General features: G+C 33.9%; 1 protein-coding gene across 1 annotated transcript in view; it reads right to left on the bottom strand.

Annotated features, from left to right (window-relative positions):
• Window positions 1–3196: 3196 nt before the first annotated feature.
• The window catches only part of LOC133189014 (2-amino-3-carboxymuconate-6-semialdehyde decarboxylase-like), a 37899-nt gene continuing 24440 nt past the window's right edge, over window positions 3197–16655 (bottom strand). Inside the window, exons 8-10 of the mRNA XM_061324459.1 lie at window positions 5782–5954; window positions 4493–4588; window positions 3197–3586 (exon numbers count right to left, since the gene is read on the bottom strand). Coding sequence (XP_061180443.1) covers window positions 3524–3586; window positions 4493–4588; window positions 5782–5954 — 332 coding nt within the window. The 3' untranslated portion in view covers window positions 3197–3523. The remainder of the gene's footprint in view (window positions 3587–4492; window positions 4589–5781; window positions 5955–16655) is intronic.

Below are 16655 nucleotides of genomic sequence, written 5' to 3'. Positions count from 1 at the left end.
TAACAATTAACTCTTTGACCCTAAAGCTGATGAATTGAAATTAGCTATACAGATATTTTGCTTTAACCACTCTCCAACTACACTCTTGGTCCTTAAGCTACAAAATAAGTTATTGCATCAGAATGGCAATTCAAGCTTTGGCCTACACATTTAACATTTACAATTACATTCTAATCCTCTGATCATTTACACCAACACTCCAGTGAATTGGTAAAATATGATAAACGTATGATTTTTTAAAAAAAAGTATTTGAAATATACTTGACATTCTTGGAATGTATTTAAATACATTCAATTACTTGTAATTGAGAGCAAACTCAATTACAACAAATGTTAGTGGAGGGATTGCAATTAAGCCCGATTCTGGCAATTATAGCATAAGAATCGAATAAGGTAATTTCTAGTTCTAGCATATTGCAAAAAGAAACCTCACTTTCTGTTGTTTTATCCTAAAGAACCTTCTCCATATATCATAGAGATTAACATTAAAAACATAAGGACCAATATCTTACACTGCAAACAGATAACAAAAGTCATACCTTTGCACTAACCACTGTGCCAAATTAAACAACGAGCGCGACATTTACGATGAAAATGGGGCAACATGAGAGAATATCTAAAATGTTCATAAATGTGTGAAAAATAAATCTCATATGATAACATGAATTTTCATGAACATGTTAAAAATAAATCTCATGATACATGCATATGAAAAACTCAGCATCCACAGCATGTTTCATTTGAGGAATCATACATATATGCATGTTCAACATATATTTAGTATATTTGACAAATTGTGTGAAAAAACTATTAAATTCTTTGTTTTACAAATTTGAACAAACATAAAACACACACGTACATGTATGTTTATATTTGAAACGTGATTCTAAGATAATGACTGTATTTGGAGTAAAACAATAATGAAATACTGTATAAATAATATTCTTTTTTATATTCTTGAGAATTTCTTTCAAATTCTATAGAACTTTAGCTGTTGTAGACATTGCTTTTAGACAAACTACCTGTGCTATACCTAGTAACTAATTTGATATTATGACTACATGATTATTGCAAAACAAGAGGCTCAAGGACCTTGAATCGCTCTTCTGATAAATTGTACAACCAGTATCACTTCTCTTTGAAGCATCTAAGTATCCTGTATATATAAATAAAGCCTTGAAATTCCAAAAGTAGGTCATTATGACCTACATTTTAGATAAAACACTCTGAGAACCCAAGATGATTCTAAGTCAATTAGTACCTGAGAGTAGGTCATGGTGACCTACTTATCACTTGTCATTCTCCGAGGACCCAAGATGCATCAACTAAGTCAAATAGTACCTGAAATATTTAAATAAAGCCATAAAATTTCATAAGTAGGTCATGTTGACCTAGCACTACTTTTCAGTTGACATATTCCAAGGTCCCGAGATGCAACAACTGACAATGTTTGATGATTCTAAGCCAATTAGTACCCGAAATATCAATTATAACTATAAAATTTCAAAAGGAAGGTCACTTTTCAGTTGACATACTTTGAGGACAAAAGATGCATCAACTGACAAAATTTTAAGATTCTAAGCCAATTAGTGCATTTACCTGAAAAATATTTAATCAGGTCACAGTGACCTACTTTTTAGTTGACGTACTTCAAGCACCCAAGATGCATCAACCAACAAAGTTTGATGACTCTAAGCAAATAAGTACCCTAAAATATTTCAATATATCCATAAAATTCCAATAGTACATTGTAGGTCAGAGTGACCTACATGTAAGTCAATATACTCCGAGAACCAAAGATGCATCAACTGTCAAAGTTTGATGATTCTATGCCAATTAGTACCTGATATATTTAAATAAAGCCATAAATTTCAAAAGTAGATCACAGTGACCTACTTTTCGGTCAACTTACTCCGAGGACCAAAGATGCATCAACTGACAGTTTGATGATTCTAAGCCAATTAGTACCCAAAATATTTAATTATAGCCATATAAATTGAAAAGTAGGTCACGGGTGAAATACTTTTCAGTCAACTTATTCCGAGGACCCAAGATGCATCAACTGACAAAGTTTGATGATTCTAAGCCTATTAGTACCTGAATATTAAATTATAGATACATAAATTGAGAAGTAGGTCACAGTGACCTACTTTTCAGTAGACGTACTCCGAAGACCCAAGATGCATCAACTGACAAAGTTTGATGATTCTAAGCCAAATAGAGGTCACTGTGACCTACTTTTTCATAAACTTGTTTTATAGCCCCAAGATGCATCATCTTAAAAGATTTAATGATTCTAAACCTCTCAGTATTCAAATTAATGACCTTAAATGTTTTGAAAAAGATTAGCCATAAAATTCAAAAAGTAGGTCACTGTGACCTACTTTTTAGTTGACGTACTCCGTCAACTGACAAATAAATTTTGATGATCATAGGCTTTAAATTGTTCAAAATTTGCCTCTAAATCATTTTGAAAAAATGACCGCCAAATTCAAAAAGTAGGTCACAATGACCTACTTTTGAGTCAACATGATATGAGGTCCTTAGATGCATCTAAGGACCTCATAGAACCACTGGGCAGATTATCACCAAACTTACACAAAAAGGGTGAGAATATGTTGAAGATTAAAATTTGCATGGGAAGTCGCCCTGGAGCAAAGGGCGTGGTTTCAAGGTCACCTCAAAGTTGACAAGATTTGATGATCCTAATCCTTATAGTAAGCAAAATATCAACATTTTAATAAAATGTAATTTTTGGTCAACTTTGAAGTGACCTTGAAACCACGCCCTTTGCCCCAGGGTGATGCCATGAACAATTTTTAATCTTCAACATATCCTCATCCATTTTGTGTAAGTTCGGTGATAATCTGCCCAGTGGTTCTTCAGAAGATTTTTTTTTTTATTTACCTAATTATCTCCCCTTGTTTAAGGGTCACAACCCTTGTTTTAGTATAAACGGGAGTACTTGGGCCAAGAATACTCTGTGACAAATTTGACAATAAATGGCCAAGGGGTTCTTGAGTTATGTACAAATTTCTAAAAAGTTTACACACACCACACAAATGGCCATAGCATTAGCTCTTTGAGCCTTTGGCTCGGAAGAGCTCATAAAATATCAAACTAATTCTGACACATATATGCAAACCAGTGGGGAACATGCTTCCATGTAAAAATAACGAGAGATGGCACTTTTGGATTTTATTATGACTGTCTTACGATACAAAATAATATTCTTTTATTCACCTTATCATGATGGTAATCCATGTGTATATTAAACATTAAACAATTAAATGAAATTAAATAGAAATTCTGTGAAAATATTTTTATACTGTACATTACAAACCATAAAAAAGTGTCTTGTCACAATGTTCATACATGTAGCACACTTTTGCAGTAATTCTCTCCCACATTTTAATTAAAAACGTAAAATGGAATGTGTTATATCATATAACATAACTATAGCAATTTAATGCTGTCCCTCCTTTTAACTCCAGCAGGAAACCAATACTTGATTTTCTACTGTTTATCCAAACACTGCTTTATCTAGTCCCAAGAACTCACATGCGTTGTTTACCAATAACCTCTCCTGTTGAGACAAAATATGTCCACTTTGTTTTAATTCTACATTAATAAGCAATTTGAGAGCATTGCATAATCAATACTGGTCAGCATGTGTAGTCTAACACCCCTTAAAAACAAAGTCTCTACATTTAATTCCAAATTGATGATTTTACTCATAAGACTGAATAGCTAATTCAAATTACATAGTAACCTTTGGACAAAAAGTGCCTAACACCTTAAGCGACATTTGCAATAAGTATTGCTTCATATAGTCTCCCAATTGCAAAGAAAAGTAAAAAGAGTTATAATTAATCAGAATTAGGAAGGAGAGATAAAGGTAAGACTGCCTTAATTGACATGAAGATTTGATACTTTGCATGTGTAAACTCAGACCTGTTTACCCATATTGTTGTCTCTCAGTATTTTTTATTAGATTTGTCCGTGGGATTTGGCATTTGCCAGTAAAATTTCACTTTCCACCGAATTTACATACATTACTAGAGAACGACTACATTTTCTGATTATTATTTCTGTCATATCTTTTAAACCACTGTGTTTTGGCAACCCGACATCACTGAAGTGTTTGAAATATTCCTCTTTTTTAGCGATAAGCCTCAAACTGAGACAGATCATAACGAAAACTAACTGCTAAAATCCAAATGAACGGATTTTCGATTTCCGTATTTTCATAATGCCAAAATGTGAGACGTATTTTGAACTCAAAATCCGTACAAAAATACGGCGAAATCGTAAGAGTAAACAGGTCTGTAAACTTAATTATACCCCTATAAGAAACCAAAACATAAATTATAATTTTGATACTATAAACTGAATAAAGATATCAAAACATTTTTTACATTACTGTATAAAGTACACTGTATAATGTTTACTTTAAATCCAATACACAAAGCTTTGTAGATAATAATATTACCTTAAGACTCTGGTCAAACTCTGAAGATTCAATTAATTTTCCTGGATGGTGTTCACCAAGGGGAAAAGGATAGTCTGATCCCATTATCACTTTATCCTAAAAAAACAATTATCTTAACCTTATGTTCAATATGGCAAGAAGAAACATAGAAATCTTCCAAGTCTCAAGTTTTATCATTTAAGAGGTACAGTAACTGTTTAATTTAGATGCAAGCATCCAGGTATGGTAATACAATAAAACACACTTATCATGGAGTGCCAGGGATACAATTTTTCTTCATTATAAACAATTTGTTATAACCATTAAGATCGCAATATATTTAAAGCCATGGTGAATGAAAACTTGGCTGTAAGCATCATTTCATTATAAGCTTGTTCGTTGTAAGCGTGTTTTACTATATCTGGATGTTTGCATCCAATAACAACTCATTCTGCACTAGATCTTGAGGAGATTTTTAACAAGTTTCCCTTAATATCTTCCTGTGTGTAAAACTTTCATCCCATTAAGGTGGTCCTATTTGACCTTTGCAGAAACAATTTCATACACAAATCTTGGTCTCACTTCAGGTAAATGCTACTAATGTTACAGTATTGATTCCATATTTCCTATATAAAGCTGTCAAGTACAATCATAAAAATTTTTAGGAAAATTGGACATTACACATTTATTGACTAGGTTCGATGGCAACATGCATTTTGTTGTACCCAAGAACCAAACTGTTTGTCTGAGGCCGTTAGGCAGAAAGCAAACAGTCCGGTTCGAGGGTCGACAAAATGCATTTTGCCTGAGAACACACAGTCTTAATGTTTTGTTATACCTTTTATTTTATTTATATACATGTATCTTGTACTGGTTTCCAGAATGTAAATTTCCTTTACCCGCAATGTGGTTAAACTCCGTCCCACCCACAGTGTGACGTAGCTGTCCAATATCTCATTGACAGGTCCAATATTACACTCAGCAGTCAAACATCGATATTCAATGGACCGCTCAGTACAACATTGGAAATGTCAAACATTTTTTTAGCACAAATCTATATAGGAAACAATTTTCAAAGGTATACCAATAAGATATATTGGTTATAGTGAAGATTAAATTTTATTCAAGATAACATAACTGAGTTGAAAAATTAAAACTAGAATGTTTAACCAAATATTGCAATTCTAAAAAGTACCAGAAGAAACCATGCAAGATTCCTAAAATTTCATCCTTCAGTTAATAGTAAACAACCCTATGCTAAAACATATTGTAATTTTAAGCTCAATGTCCTAACACTTAAAAAAATATACCTCGCCTATAACATCAATAAGTAGCTTCAATGCTTTAGCATCATGAACAAGGGCATCTGTGTAAAATTGACCCAGGAATTTACGAGGGTTCGTTTTGCAGTCTGTGGCACAGAGATCTGGGCGAACGTTGTAACCGTGTTCTATACGGCCCACAGTAAATGGAAAAGCCCCTCCTATCAATAGAAAACAGATCTTTCAAATTAAGGACTACGAATTCAAGGTATTTGCGTTTACAATAGTGGCATGTGTATAAAATATTTGTAAAAGCAAGCATTCGCAGCTATGTTAAGGCTTCCCGAAGCTTGAAAATGCGCTCTAAACATAATATGTCATTGCGAGGTGGTTTTAGTTTTAATTTATAAGTATTGAACTTAAGTACTCCCAATTTATATAGAGGGTTTCCTCGGCTATATATTAACATATTTGTTATGATATCACATGACTTTGTTGATCACGTGACGGTCATTTATTATTCTTTTGAAGTGTTCCATATAAATCGCTTCGGCGCAGCTGATTAACACAATAATTATTAACATTTTGTTATATAAATAAACTCATCGTATCCTTGTGTTTCCGAAATGTGCTTGGGAAAAGTCTTAGTATTACTTAGATACAAAATATTTCTTGAGAAATTCAACTTACCTACAAATTTGAGGGTATTTTCCACACAATATCGTAATCTGTATTAAAACAAAGCCAACACACATTTTTCCCAAGCAATATTCAGTTAGAGAACAACCTTTTCTTACAGATTTCCACAAAAATTCTCAGATTAATCCTCATTAATCACCTGCGCCAGACTCTTTTATACACATAAAATAAATTCTACCTCCAATCACAGGTATAAAACAGAATACATTTCAAAAGAATATTTTTCATAAGCATTTTGAACATGCTGAATTTCAATCAATGGTAGGTAAGCGGTGTATTTTTTTAAATATTCGGACATATAAGACTTAAAAAACCTTTAACGACCCCTGAATTTTGCAATAGCTATCTAGCATTTTACATGCAGTTTGAAATAAAGTGTAAAGTTCATGACACTCTCCCCGTCATAACACCTCAAGTTTGCAGTGACTTGACGTCATTTTCCATTATGACGTCATATTTTGGTAGTTCAGAGATGTGAAGGCACATAGTGCACTGTGATATTCTACAGGAAGCCTTAACCTACCTGCGTTCTTTAACAGAGTTTTGACAATTTTTATCATTTAAATCAAAGGTTAAAGATTTAACTTTAATGTACACTGCACATTTAACCTAAGATAAATAGCTGACAAAATTTGATTATTCTACAATTTATATTGCAGTTGTACTTCCTTATCTTGAACTTCGATATTTCAAACTTACACAATTCACATTTCTCACTTTTACCATGGATATATCAAAGTGAGTTTAAAACCCCAAACACTTTTCCTTCATATCTATATTTTTTTTTAATCTTGATTATCTTGAATTTTTTTCCTTGTCTCATTGGGATTGAGATAATGAGGTATGACTGTATTTCAGCTATGATTAAAAAATTTTCATCAAATTGACAAAGGCTATAAAGGTGGTAAATAAGGAGTGTACATATTTTAAGAAAAATCTATGGAGTAGCCTACATTAAAATATGTCTGGATAAAACCATATCTGCAGACAGACAGACATACTGATCCTGATATACCCTGATATTCTGACAAATGGTTTGCAGGGGGTATAATTATGTGATTTTCAATAAGTTATAGAAACTGGGATTTCATATCAAGGATTTGCAATTTTAACAAGAGGTCCATGGGCCACACCACTAACCTGAGCAATGTGGCTAGGAAAAAAGCAGAAATCAGTTAAGTATTGATAAGCTTGAATGAATAAGTGGTCCCAAACTGCCCCTAAACGGAGTGGGGAGGCAATGTGTATGATTTGATCAAACTGGAATCTACACTAACTAAGGATAACAGGGAATTATTTAATCTTAGACTAATTATAATTCCTGGATTTTCAGAAAATTCTGAAATCAGGTGTAGTGCCTGAAAACTAACTTAGTTTTGCTTGAAATTATCAGTTTTCACTGTAGTAGAAACTGTCTAAAGGAATAAGTGTGTATATAAGAAGCTAATATAATTGAATTATTGTTTATTTTTATTCATTCATGTTTTTATTGTGTTCCAATTTCATATTTTTATTGTTTATTTTCAGTCATAATTATTATTTCTAGGGTAAATGTCTTTTATGCAGTGTATCTGGTGTTCTACTGTTGTAGCTGTAGAAAATAATGACGCATGCGCAGATGGGGGTTAGTCGATGCCTGGCATCAAAAAACGACTAACCCCCATCTGCGCATGCGTCATTTTCTCGCTTAATTCTGCAGTTTTCTGCAATCAAACGGCGATATTAAAATAATCCATCGAATGTCCGTCATTAAATTATGCTACGACTCCACTGTTATCGCAAAACGTTCCTTCCGAGTTGTAGATATCCTTTAAACATTGCCAACAACGCACGGCTTCATAGTCCCCATGAATGAAGACCCGACTGAAGAAATGACTCGCAGCAAACGAAAATACATACCGATGCGTATTCAGCACGACAACTGCAAACACTTACATATGTTTTCACAATCGTAACAACTTTTAAATCCAACGAAATGGTCAGAAAAACGCAGCGATGTAAACACTACCAAATTTACAGCAGCTTCCTTATGCAGACAACCACTCCTCGACGTCACAGTCGTAAAATACGACGTCACAGGTACACTGTTTTCCCGAACTTTTCTAATGCAAAATGGCGATTAAGCATTGTACGTAATATAAGGTATACTGTCTTTGTTGTTCAGCACACGTAATTTTAATTGTTTGTAAAAAGTTCTCCTTTAACCAGGTAATTAAATATCACAAGAGGAAAGGAAACTGGAATGTCTTTAGTACAGAAATCGGTCTTTGAAAATTGAAGATCCATGATCCGCCCACTTGTTTCACCTCCAGCTAAGAGGTGCATATTTAGTGAGCAAATCGAGAGTTTTCAAGCCATTGTGACGTCACCCTCAATAATTTGTAACAGATCAGTGAAATCTTACAAATGAATCAATAAAAAAAAGTAATAAAGAGTTAAACTGTGGAAATCATTAGTTTTCAAGTCTTGTGTACTATAAACAAATTATTACTGATTAATCAGGTGTAAGGCACAACGATTCTCCACAAGGCAGCATTGATATAGTAGTACTTGATGTACATGTAATACAATATGATAGTTAGTACTTGATGTACATGTAAATATACTGTAGATAATCCGTTTATTTGAGATACCCCACCTGCCCCCGAAATGAATTTGTATTGAACCCTTTTATCGATTGATTTGTGTATGATCAAGAACTAACGAGAATGGGGTTGACGAACGGGGGGGGGGGGTGATTGGAACAGGGGGGTCGACTTCTTATCGTTTATACAGATGCCTTAGCAAATAGCAAATGGATTTCAGTTAAAATATCTATAAATCCCCAGAGATTTTATATGATATTGGATAACGATCCCCCCCCCTTTTTTTTTATATTAAATATTTAAAAAAAACAATTCTAGATACCTACCCCCAGCAGGAAAAATGCTCCCCTATACTCGGTGAAATTCGTAAGTTTCTCTATTAAAATATCGAAAGCCACACATGCTTTTATTCACACTTTATTTATAGAGTCTTATACAAACAAAATTAAGATGTATTATAAGAATTTTTAGTGTGTTTCTGTGTGTATTTGTGTGAAGGGGGGGGGGGTGTAGGGGTGTTTGCGGACATCCTCCCCAACATCCCCTTTAAATCGAGCACAGGTGTAAGAGACATTTCTATAAATATTTACCGTTGGTTCAGCCGAGATATACGGATATAAAACCGCTTTTTATAATTTTTAACTAGTCTTTATAGATTATAAGTTCGACTAAAATCTTAGCTATATTGTCACTTGCCGAAAAATCGAACTATATGGAATGAGTAAGATATATGTTACTGTCGACGTATTTTAAATACTTGTATGATATCCCCCGAATATACTATTAGTTGCTCCATTCTTTCCCTATAATTTCTAGTAGATCTGTCATTAACGGGGGGAAAATTCTTCAAATATACAGATTTGGTGTAATACATGTAGCACATTTCCACCAAAACTCTTTTGCTACAATTGTCTATTTCATTATGAATAGCAATATAGAGATATAACATGCTCATCAGTTTTACTAGAGCTATTATCCCTGCCAGGCCATCTGTGAAGGAAATGTCACTCAGAATTGCCGAGGAAAAGAAGGGCGGGGGGAGGGGGGTTACCAAACACTGCTCAAGGAAGTGCTGCGCTTTTATTTCCGTTAAATGACTCATGACTTAGATGACTTCCATTGCTCAATTTCTATCGTCTAAGAGAGCAGTTCTTCTACATTAAAAAATAACATTAAAAACATTTTGAAGTTTAAATCTTTGTTTACGACTTTTGTTTCAGAAAAGCTTATATATATATTTTATCAAGTGAAAACTCGATCACTAAAAGATACTTTCATAAATCTATTAGTATGTCAAATGGTCTCTCTTGGTGCTGGCCGCGAGTGTTTTATTTTGTTCTTCGCAAGTTAGATTCCTTCAAGAATCGTTTTAATATTTATCAAAAACACCATGAGAATATTTTGTCGACCTATACTGAATAACCCATTCAACAAAAATAAAAAAAAGGGGGGGAAGGGGGGGGGGTTACAGTACTTGTATTTCCAAAAGTTGCATGTTAAGTTATTATTATTCTAATAACTGTCATCCTCATCGGAAAGTCTAAAACGAATTAAATAAAAGTAATTACATAACATGTAAAGACAAAAAATTAAGAGATTACACACACATTTCGTCCTCCTTTGAGTCTTTGACTCGCGCATCAAGCCTTGGCTTTCGGTTAAATGCAATATAGCGATACTGTGTTTTGTATATTTTTATATGATACCATTTTAATTTACTGAGTATGTAAAATTAGAGGTGAAAATCATGTTACAGAAATCTATGGTAACGTATTATGTATGCATCTCAATACATGTACCTGCAATTCCATCTGTATTTTTAAAAGAAATGAAGTGTCTGATGAGACTGCAGCTTTACTGTTTTGTACTTAAGGGCATTAGCAAGGTTCCTGGGGTGTGTTCCCCGAACGTCTACTGGACAAAACAAACATCTAATTATCACACTCAATTAAGGGGCCCTCTAATGGGGTACAGGTAGAGTTTACCTTTATGAACTAACTATACCTGCATTTATTGGAGGAGGAATTCAACAGCAGCATTTTATTTTTTGGTCAGAGTTTTGGCAAGTTTTGGTATTTTTCTTTTATTTCTTTTCTTTTTTCGGGGAAGGGGGTATGCTTGTCAAAATTTTTCAGACGTCATCAATTACCCCCCCCCCCCCCATTTCTTGAAAAACGATGCTTCGTGCTTGGTTTATTCCTCATGATGCCAGTAAATCATTTGTGAATTCTTTTGAATGAATTTGTTTTCTTTGTGCAATCCAGATAAAAAGTTTTGAAGTCATGGATTTTGTGGCCACAAACATGAATTAATGCTTTACCCTTTGTTTGTAAGGATAAGCATATACTCGGACGATCGTCCCTCTCCCCCTTTTTTTTAAACACATGATCAATCCACTCTGTAAAGTATGCTTGATAATATTTTCACACAAAACGTCATATATCTAATGTACTTTCATTTCATTTTTAAGTGATTATGCTAAATGCCCTTCATTTTCAAGCCCCACAAATACACAAATAAAGCAGCTGAGTTTTTTTTTCTTTTTAAAGTAAAGATATTTGAATATCCTGTGAACTCCAGATTAATGAATTACAAACACAAATATTAGCATTTGTTTATTATTTTAACTAGTGATTAGATACATGTACTTCATTTTGAGTTAGTCGTTAGGGTGGCACAGTGGTTAGAACGTCTGCTCTAGAGTTGCGGAGTATGTAGTTGATCCTTACGTCGCGGGTTCGAATCCACTACGGGACGTGGAGACCAGTCCTTCGAATAAGATTATATAAACCGATGTCCCATGTCGCAGTAGGTGCTGGCACGAAAAAGATCTTTTACTGCTCAATGGCCCTGAGTGCCTAGTATAGATCAAAATTTGCAGCTCTCCACCGGCAAGTGGTGGCGTCTCCATACGAGTGAAAAATTCTTGAGAGGGACGTGAAACAACATACAAACAAACATACAGACAGACATTTTGAGTTATGTATCCAAACTATTTAGATTTGAATGCATGCTTGTTAAATGAGATTGAATGTGCCAATAATTCTAACTATGAAACTCAGAAGAATTTGCTAGAGGAATATCCCCCCCCCCCCCGACGAACTTGTAGATGGTGGCATAATGCTTTTGTACCGTCTGTCCTTCTATCTGTCTCTATCTGCAAAATCTTCAATTGAAATTTGAACTGCTTAGTTAAGCTCTCCATTTTTCACATATTGATGCCGTTTTAAGTGCTGTTACCTTACCTCTCCTGGATTAGCCCAATGTTTGTGTTTACATTAAAGTACTGAATGTATGCATTTATTTATTAAAATAATTTGAAGTGTACTTTGCGTTCTCACCATCGGTAACATTTGAGGAAAATACAGCGAAAATATAACACCATCAAAGTGCAAGTGTGTTCATTTTAGGCATTACCGTGAATTTTAGAATATCTTTTTCTTTGTTTATTATGAAAAACACTTAGTCTTCCTTTTGTTGATCCATTATCGCTCTTAAAATAGTAAGAACTATATAGATGGGTAGATTTTTGAAAGATGAATGGACGCTAAACAGAAAAAAAATTAATTAAAATGTTCTTGCTGCCATTTTGCCAATTACAGTTGGAGAAGGAAACAAAGAAAGAAATCGGCAGCAATCTTTCAACGTGTGATTATCATACTACCCTGGATCTATGTTAGGTGATGATACCAATATTAATGATTACTACTGAAATGTGATGTAACAAAAATAAATTATCGTGGTGTAACAACAAATTTTTCTATTATTTTTTGGGGATCGGTTCGCTAGCAACTACGTTACTCTTCTTTTTTTTCTGGAATACGCATGCTCGACCTCACGGTAGGGCATCCTGGGAATACAACTGTAGATAAACTGTACCATGACAATTTCGTTTCTTTATCTGTTAAAGATTCGTGCTTTGTTGTTTAACTTGTACATACATGTAAATGTACGAAATGTAACAGTTACTTAGGTCTTATAATGCAAGACTGAAGATACCAGTTAATTCTAAAATTATGATAAATATATAGCTTTTCTTAACGACTTTACGACACGCTCGAATAACAACCTCGGATATGCATGCTTGCCGAGCTTGCCGGAAAGACCCGAGAAGATACGATTGCTACAAAATAGTACCACACTGCATGGAATATTTTAAACTAGGTGCTCATTGGTTCTACTGATCTCTTATTTTTCACCTTAAAATTTAAAATACAGTAAACTATAGAATGCTTATAAAATGACTAATGAGTAATGCTATTGCCGATGTGATTCACCTTTCTGAATTGACACCCACCCCCCTTCCCCCCAGTTCATCACTATGCCTTTTTGATTTACATGGATTCAGCAACTTAAACCAATGGTTCAGATATCTACTTGTGTGTTTTATGATGGCCACAGCGCTAGGTCAACTTTCTTTTTAAAGGATTTGCTTGTAGCTGATTCTATGTCACGGCAAATATAAACAATAACGCTTACATTATACGACGAACTACTTTATTTGATATTATGCACTGACAGCTTAATTATAAATCTATCATCAGCATTTACTGAGATTTTTTTTGGCAATTCTTTGAGATGCAATATTTATCATGTATATGTAGTAAAAAAGCTAAAGTCTCCAAACTCAAAACACCTATTTCGAAGGGGGGGGGGGGGTGTTGTACATTAGTATATTTCTTTTTCAACTGCAGGAGTTTGCGAGTGCTCGATCTTAATGCTGCAACAAAACGGGGGAGACTACAGGAAGCATTTAAATAAAGATTTACAACAGTGAAAAACTATACTCCCCCCCCCCCCCCCAGGTATTCTACGGGGTTGTATTGTCAATAAAAAGAAATCTCTCTTTTTATGCATCAGCTGAAACGAGACATTTAAAAATAGCATATAAAGACAAAAGGTTTACATTATCGACAATATTTAGTCTACATTAGTATCAACAAAATTAAGGAATTGTAAACCTCCATGTAAAGTGTTAACTGTTGTTCGAAGAAATAATACTGTGCATATTATAAAAGCATCACTCCAGTCTAACAATTTTCCCAGCAAAAAAAAAAACAATTATATGATTTTGCTTACATAATGTTACCTTCACTTTCATTTTTTAATTAATTTTATCCAAAATATTTTATTAAAATGTGACATGATCTGTTTCCTACACAATATTGCCACGCGATTGCGAGTTTGAAAATCCAGCACTGCATTACTAGTACTACAAGTCGAGCCTGTGAACATCGACCAGGAAAATCATCATCAATGCAGGGACGCTATATGGAGAGACAGGATTTACATTTAGAAGGATTAATTTATGTGAAATATAAACAAATTAATATTTCTTACATGATGGTGTGCTTTGAAACGTGTGATTATTTTCTGAGGTTAGGAGAATGAGGGGGCAACTCCAACAGAAAAAAAAATCTCCAATTTTTTGGAGTAGCCAAGAATCAGCGAACAATCTATTTGGGAGCGGGTGTTAAAACATGTAAATGACTCATTCGATCACATTTTACCAAGTGTCCTAAGTGTCTGAGTTTTTTTTTTAAACGGGGGGGGGGGGGGTCATTTTGGTTTACTTTGCTATTTAAATTTTATTTTCCCAGAAAATATCCGAGGGTGGAGTTGGACACTCCAGATATCCCTCTAAATCTGCGCAATAATAGTTTGTCCGAAAAGAGTCCTTGTATGGACAATTTCATTCAAAGGCTTACAGCCTCTGTCCATTCCCATGTTGTTGAAATATGATATATAATAGTACGTTTATTCACCAATCAAGGACCCTCAGAGGGCAAATACAATTATTACAATAAGATCACATTTAATTAAATAATATTAAAATATCGTAATATGGTAGAATATTAACCATGTTATATTTAACATGTAGGTATAAATGGAAGATTACAATACCACAAATAAGATACTCGTGAAAATGCAAGATTTGTAACATATCCACAATTGTCTAAAACTGGGACAAAAATATTGAGAAGGTAGAAAACCACATGACGCTAAACAAAATGATAATAATAATAGATTAGCAGCATACTATTATATAGTGATCGAGCTGCGCAATTTATTATCCATAAGCTAAGGCAGCATTCGACATCGATTCCAATGCAAATTACGTCACTTCCGTTTCGCACAGAATTATCTCACTCACCCACAAACAATATATATTTAATATTTTATGTGCTCAATAATAATAATAATACATTTAAAATGAAACATATAATTATAGAAAATAAAAGAGTAAACAATAAACAAAGTTAAATAAAAAGGAAATTAAAATAAATGTTGGAATTTGTATTTAACCCTTAATTTGATTTTAGAAAGTATAAGTATGCCACAGGTTACTAATTTACCCCATTTCATTGACCACGCAAAGCGCAGGGTTTTTTCCCGTAAATATGTCTTAGGATTCGTACGGAGTGGGATGGACAGATTTTAGGGCATAGATAGGAAGGAGAGTGTCTGGGGAAAAGAATTAAAATTTCAAATATTGAGAAATGATGCCTTTGAACGTATGAAGGGTGTAAATAGGCCATGTTTACCTTCTTCTCAATGGGTAAGTGAAATATGCAGGGTATTGGGGTAACTCACATTGTCTTAGAAAGACTTGCACACTGTGGATTCTCCCTAGATTCAGAAATATTTTAAGGCTATAATAAAATATAAAAAAAACACTAAATTCCAAGTTGCATCAGACATGCCACTGAAGATTTTTTTTCTTAGATCCACCTCTCCTAGATTCTGCCATAAATGCATTTTTTTTTTTGGTGGGGGGTGGGGGGGGGGGTTGCTCTTTCTTTTGGAAATACTTCAGAATGCTCTACATATTTTTGTTTTATATATTTTTGAGGTCTATTTGATGCTTTGCATCAATTTAACTTGTTCATTTTTTTTTAGCCAATACTAATATATATATATTTTGATGATGAAAATAATAAAAATTAAAATATTTGAACTGAGTACTCGATCCGTTTTTCGCCAAGGGGGGGGGGGGGGGGGGTATTCTGTCTAAAAAAAAATATACGTTTGTAAAGTACAAGAAAAGAGGACGCGGGGTGGTTTAATCTGACTGGTGTATTCAAATACAATTATTATAATATTTATGACGCAGTATTTTTCTCTGTTCCCCGTCATTGCAAGTTTAAGAGTAATGTCACAAAGGCTTGGGAATTTGTTTATGGTACACAAGAATTCAAACTAACGTTTTCCACAGTTTAACTCTATTATTATTATTATTTTTTATTGATTCATGTGTAAGATTTCACTGATTGAGGGTGACGTCACAATGGCTTTAAAACTCTCGATTTGCACACTAAATATGCACCTCTTAGCTGGAGGTGAAACAAGTGGGCGGATCATGGATCTTCAAATTTCAAAGACCGATTTCTGTACTTAAGACATTCCAGTTTCCTTTCCTCTTGTGATATTCAATTATCTGGTTAAAGGAGAACTTTTTACAAACAATTAAAATTACGTGTGCTGAACAACAAAGACAGTATACCTTATATTACGTACAATGCTTAATCGCCATTTTGCATTAGAAAAGTTCGGGAAAACAGTGTACCTGTGACGTCGTATTTTACGACTGTGACGTCGAGGAGTGGTTGTCTGCATAAGGAAGCTGCTGTAAATTTG

The sequence above is a fragment of the Saccostrea echinata genome, unplaced genomic scaffold (assembly GCF_033153115.1).
Source record: "Saccostrea echinata isolate AGI-Se365-2 ecotype Australia unplaced genomic scaffold, CSIRO_AGI_Sech_v1 ptg000016l, whole genome shotgun sequence".
Classification (NCBI taxonomy): Eukaryota; Metazoa; Mollusca; class Bivalvia; order Ostreida; family Ostreidae; genus Saccostrea; species Saccostrea echinata.
Note: the sequence above shows the minus strand (reverse complement) of the source record. Positions and strands in the feature narration are given on the sequence as shown.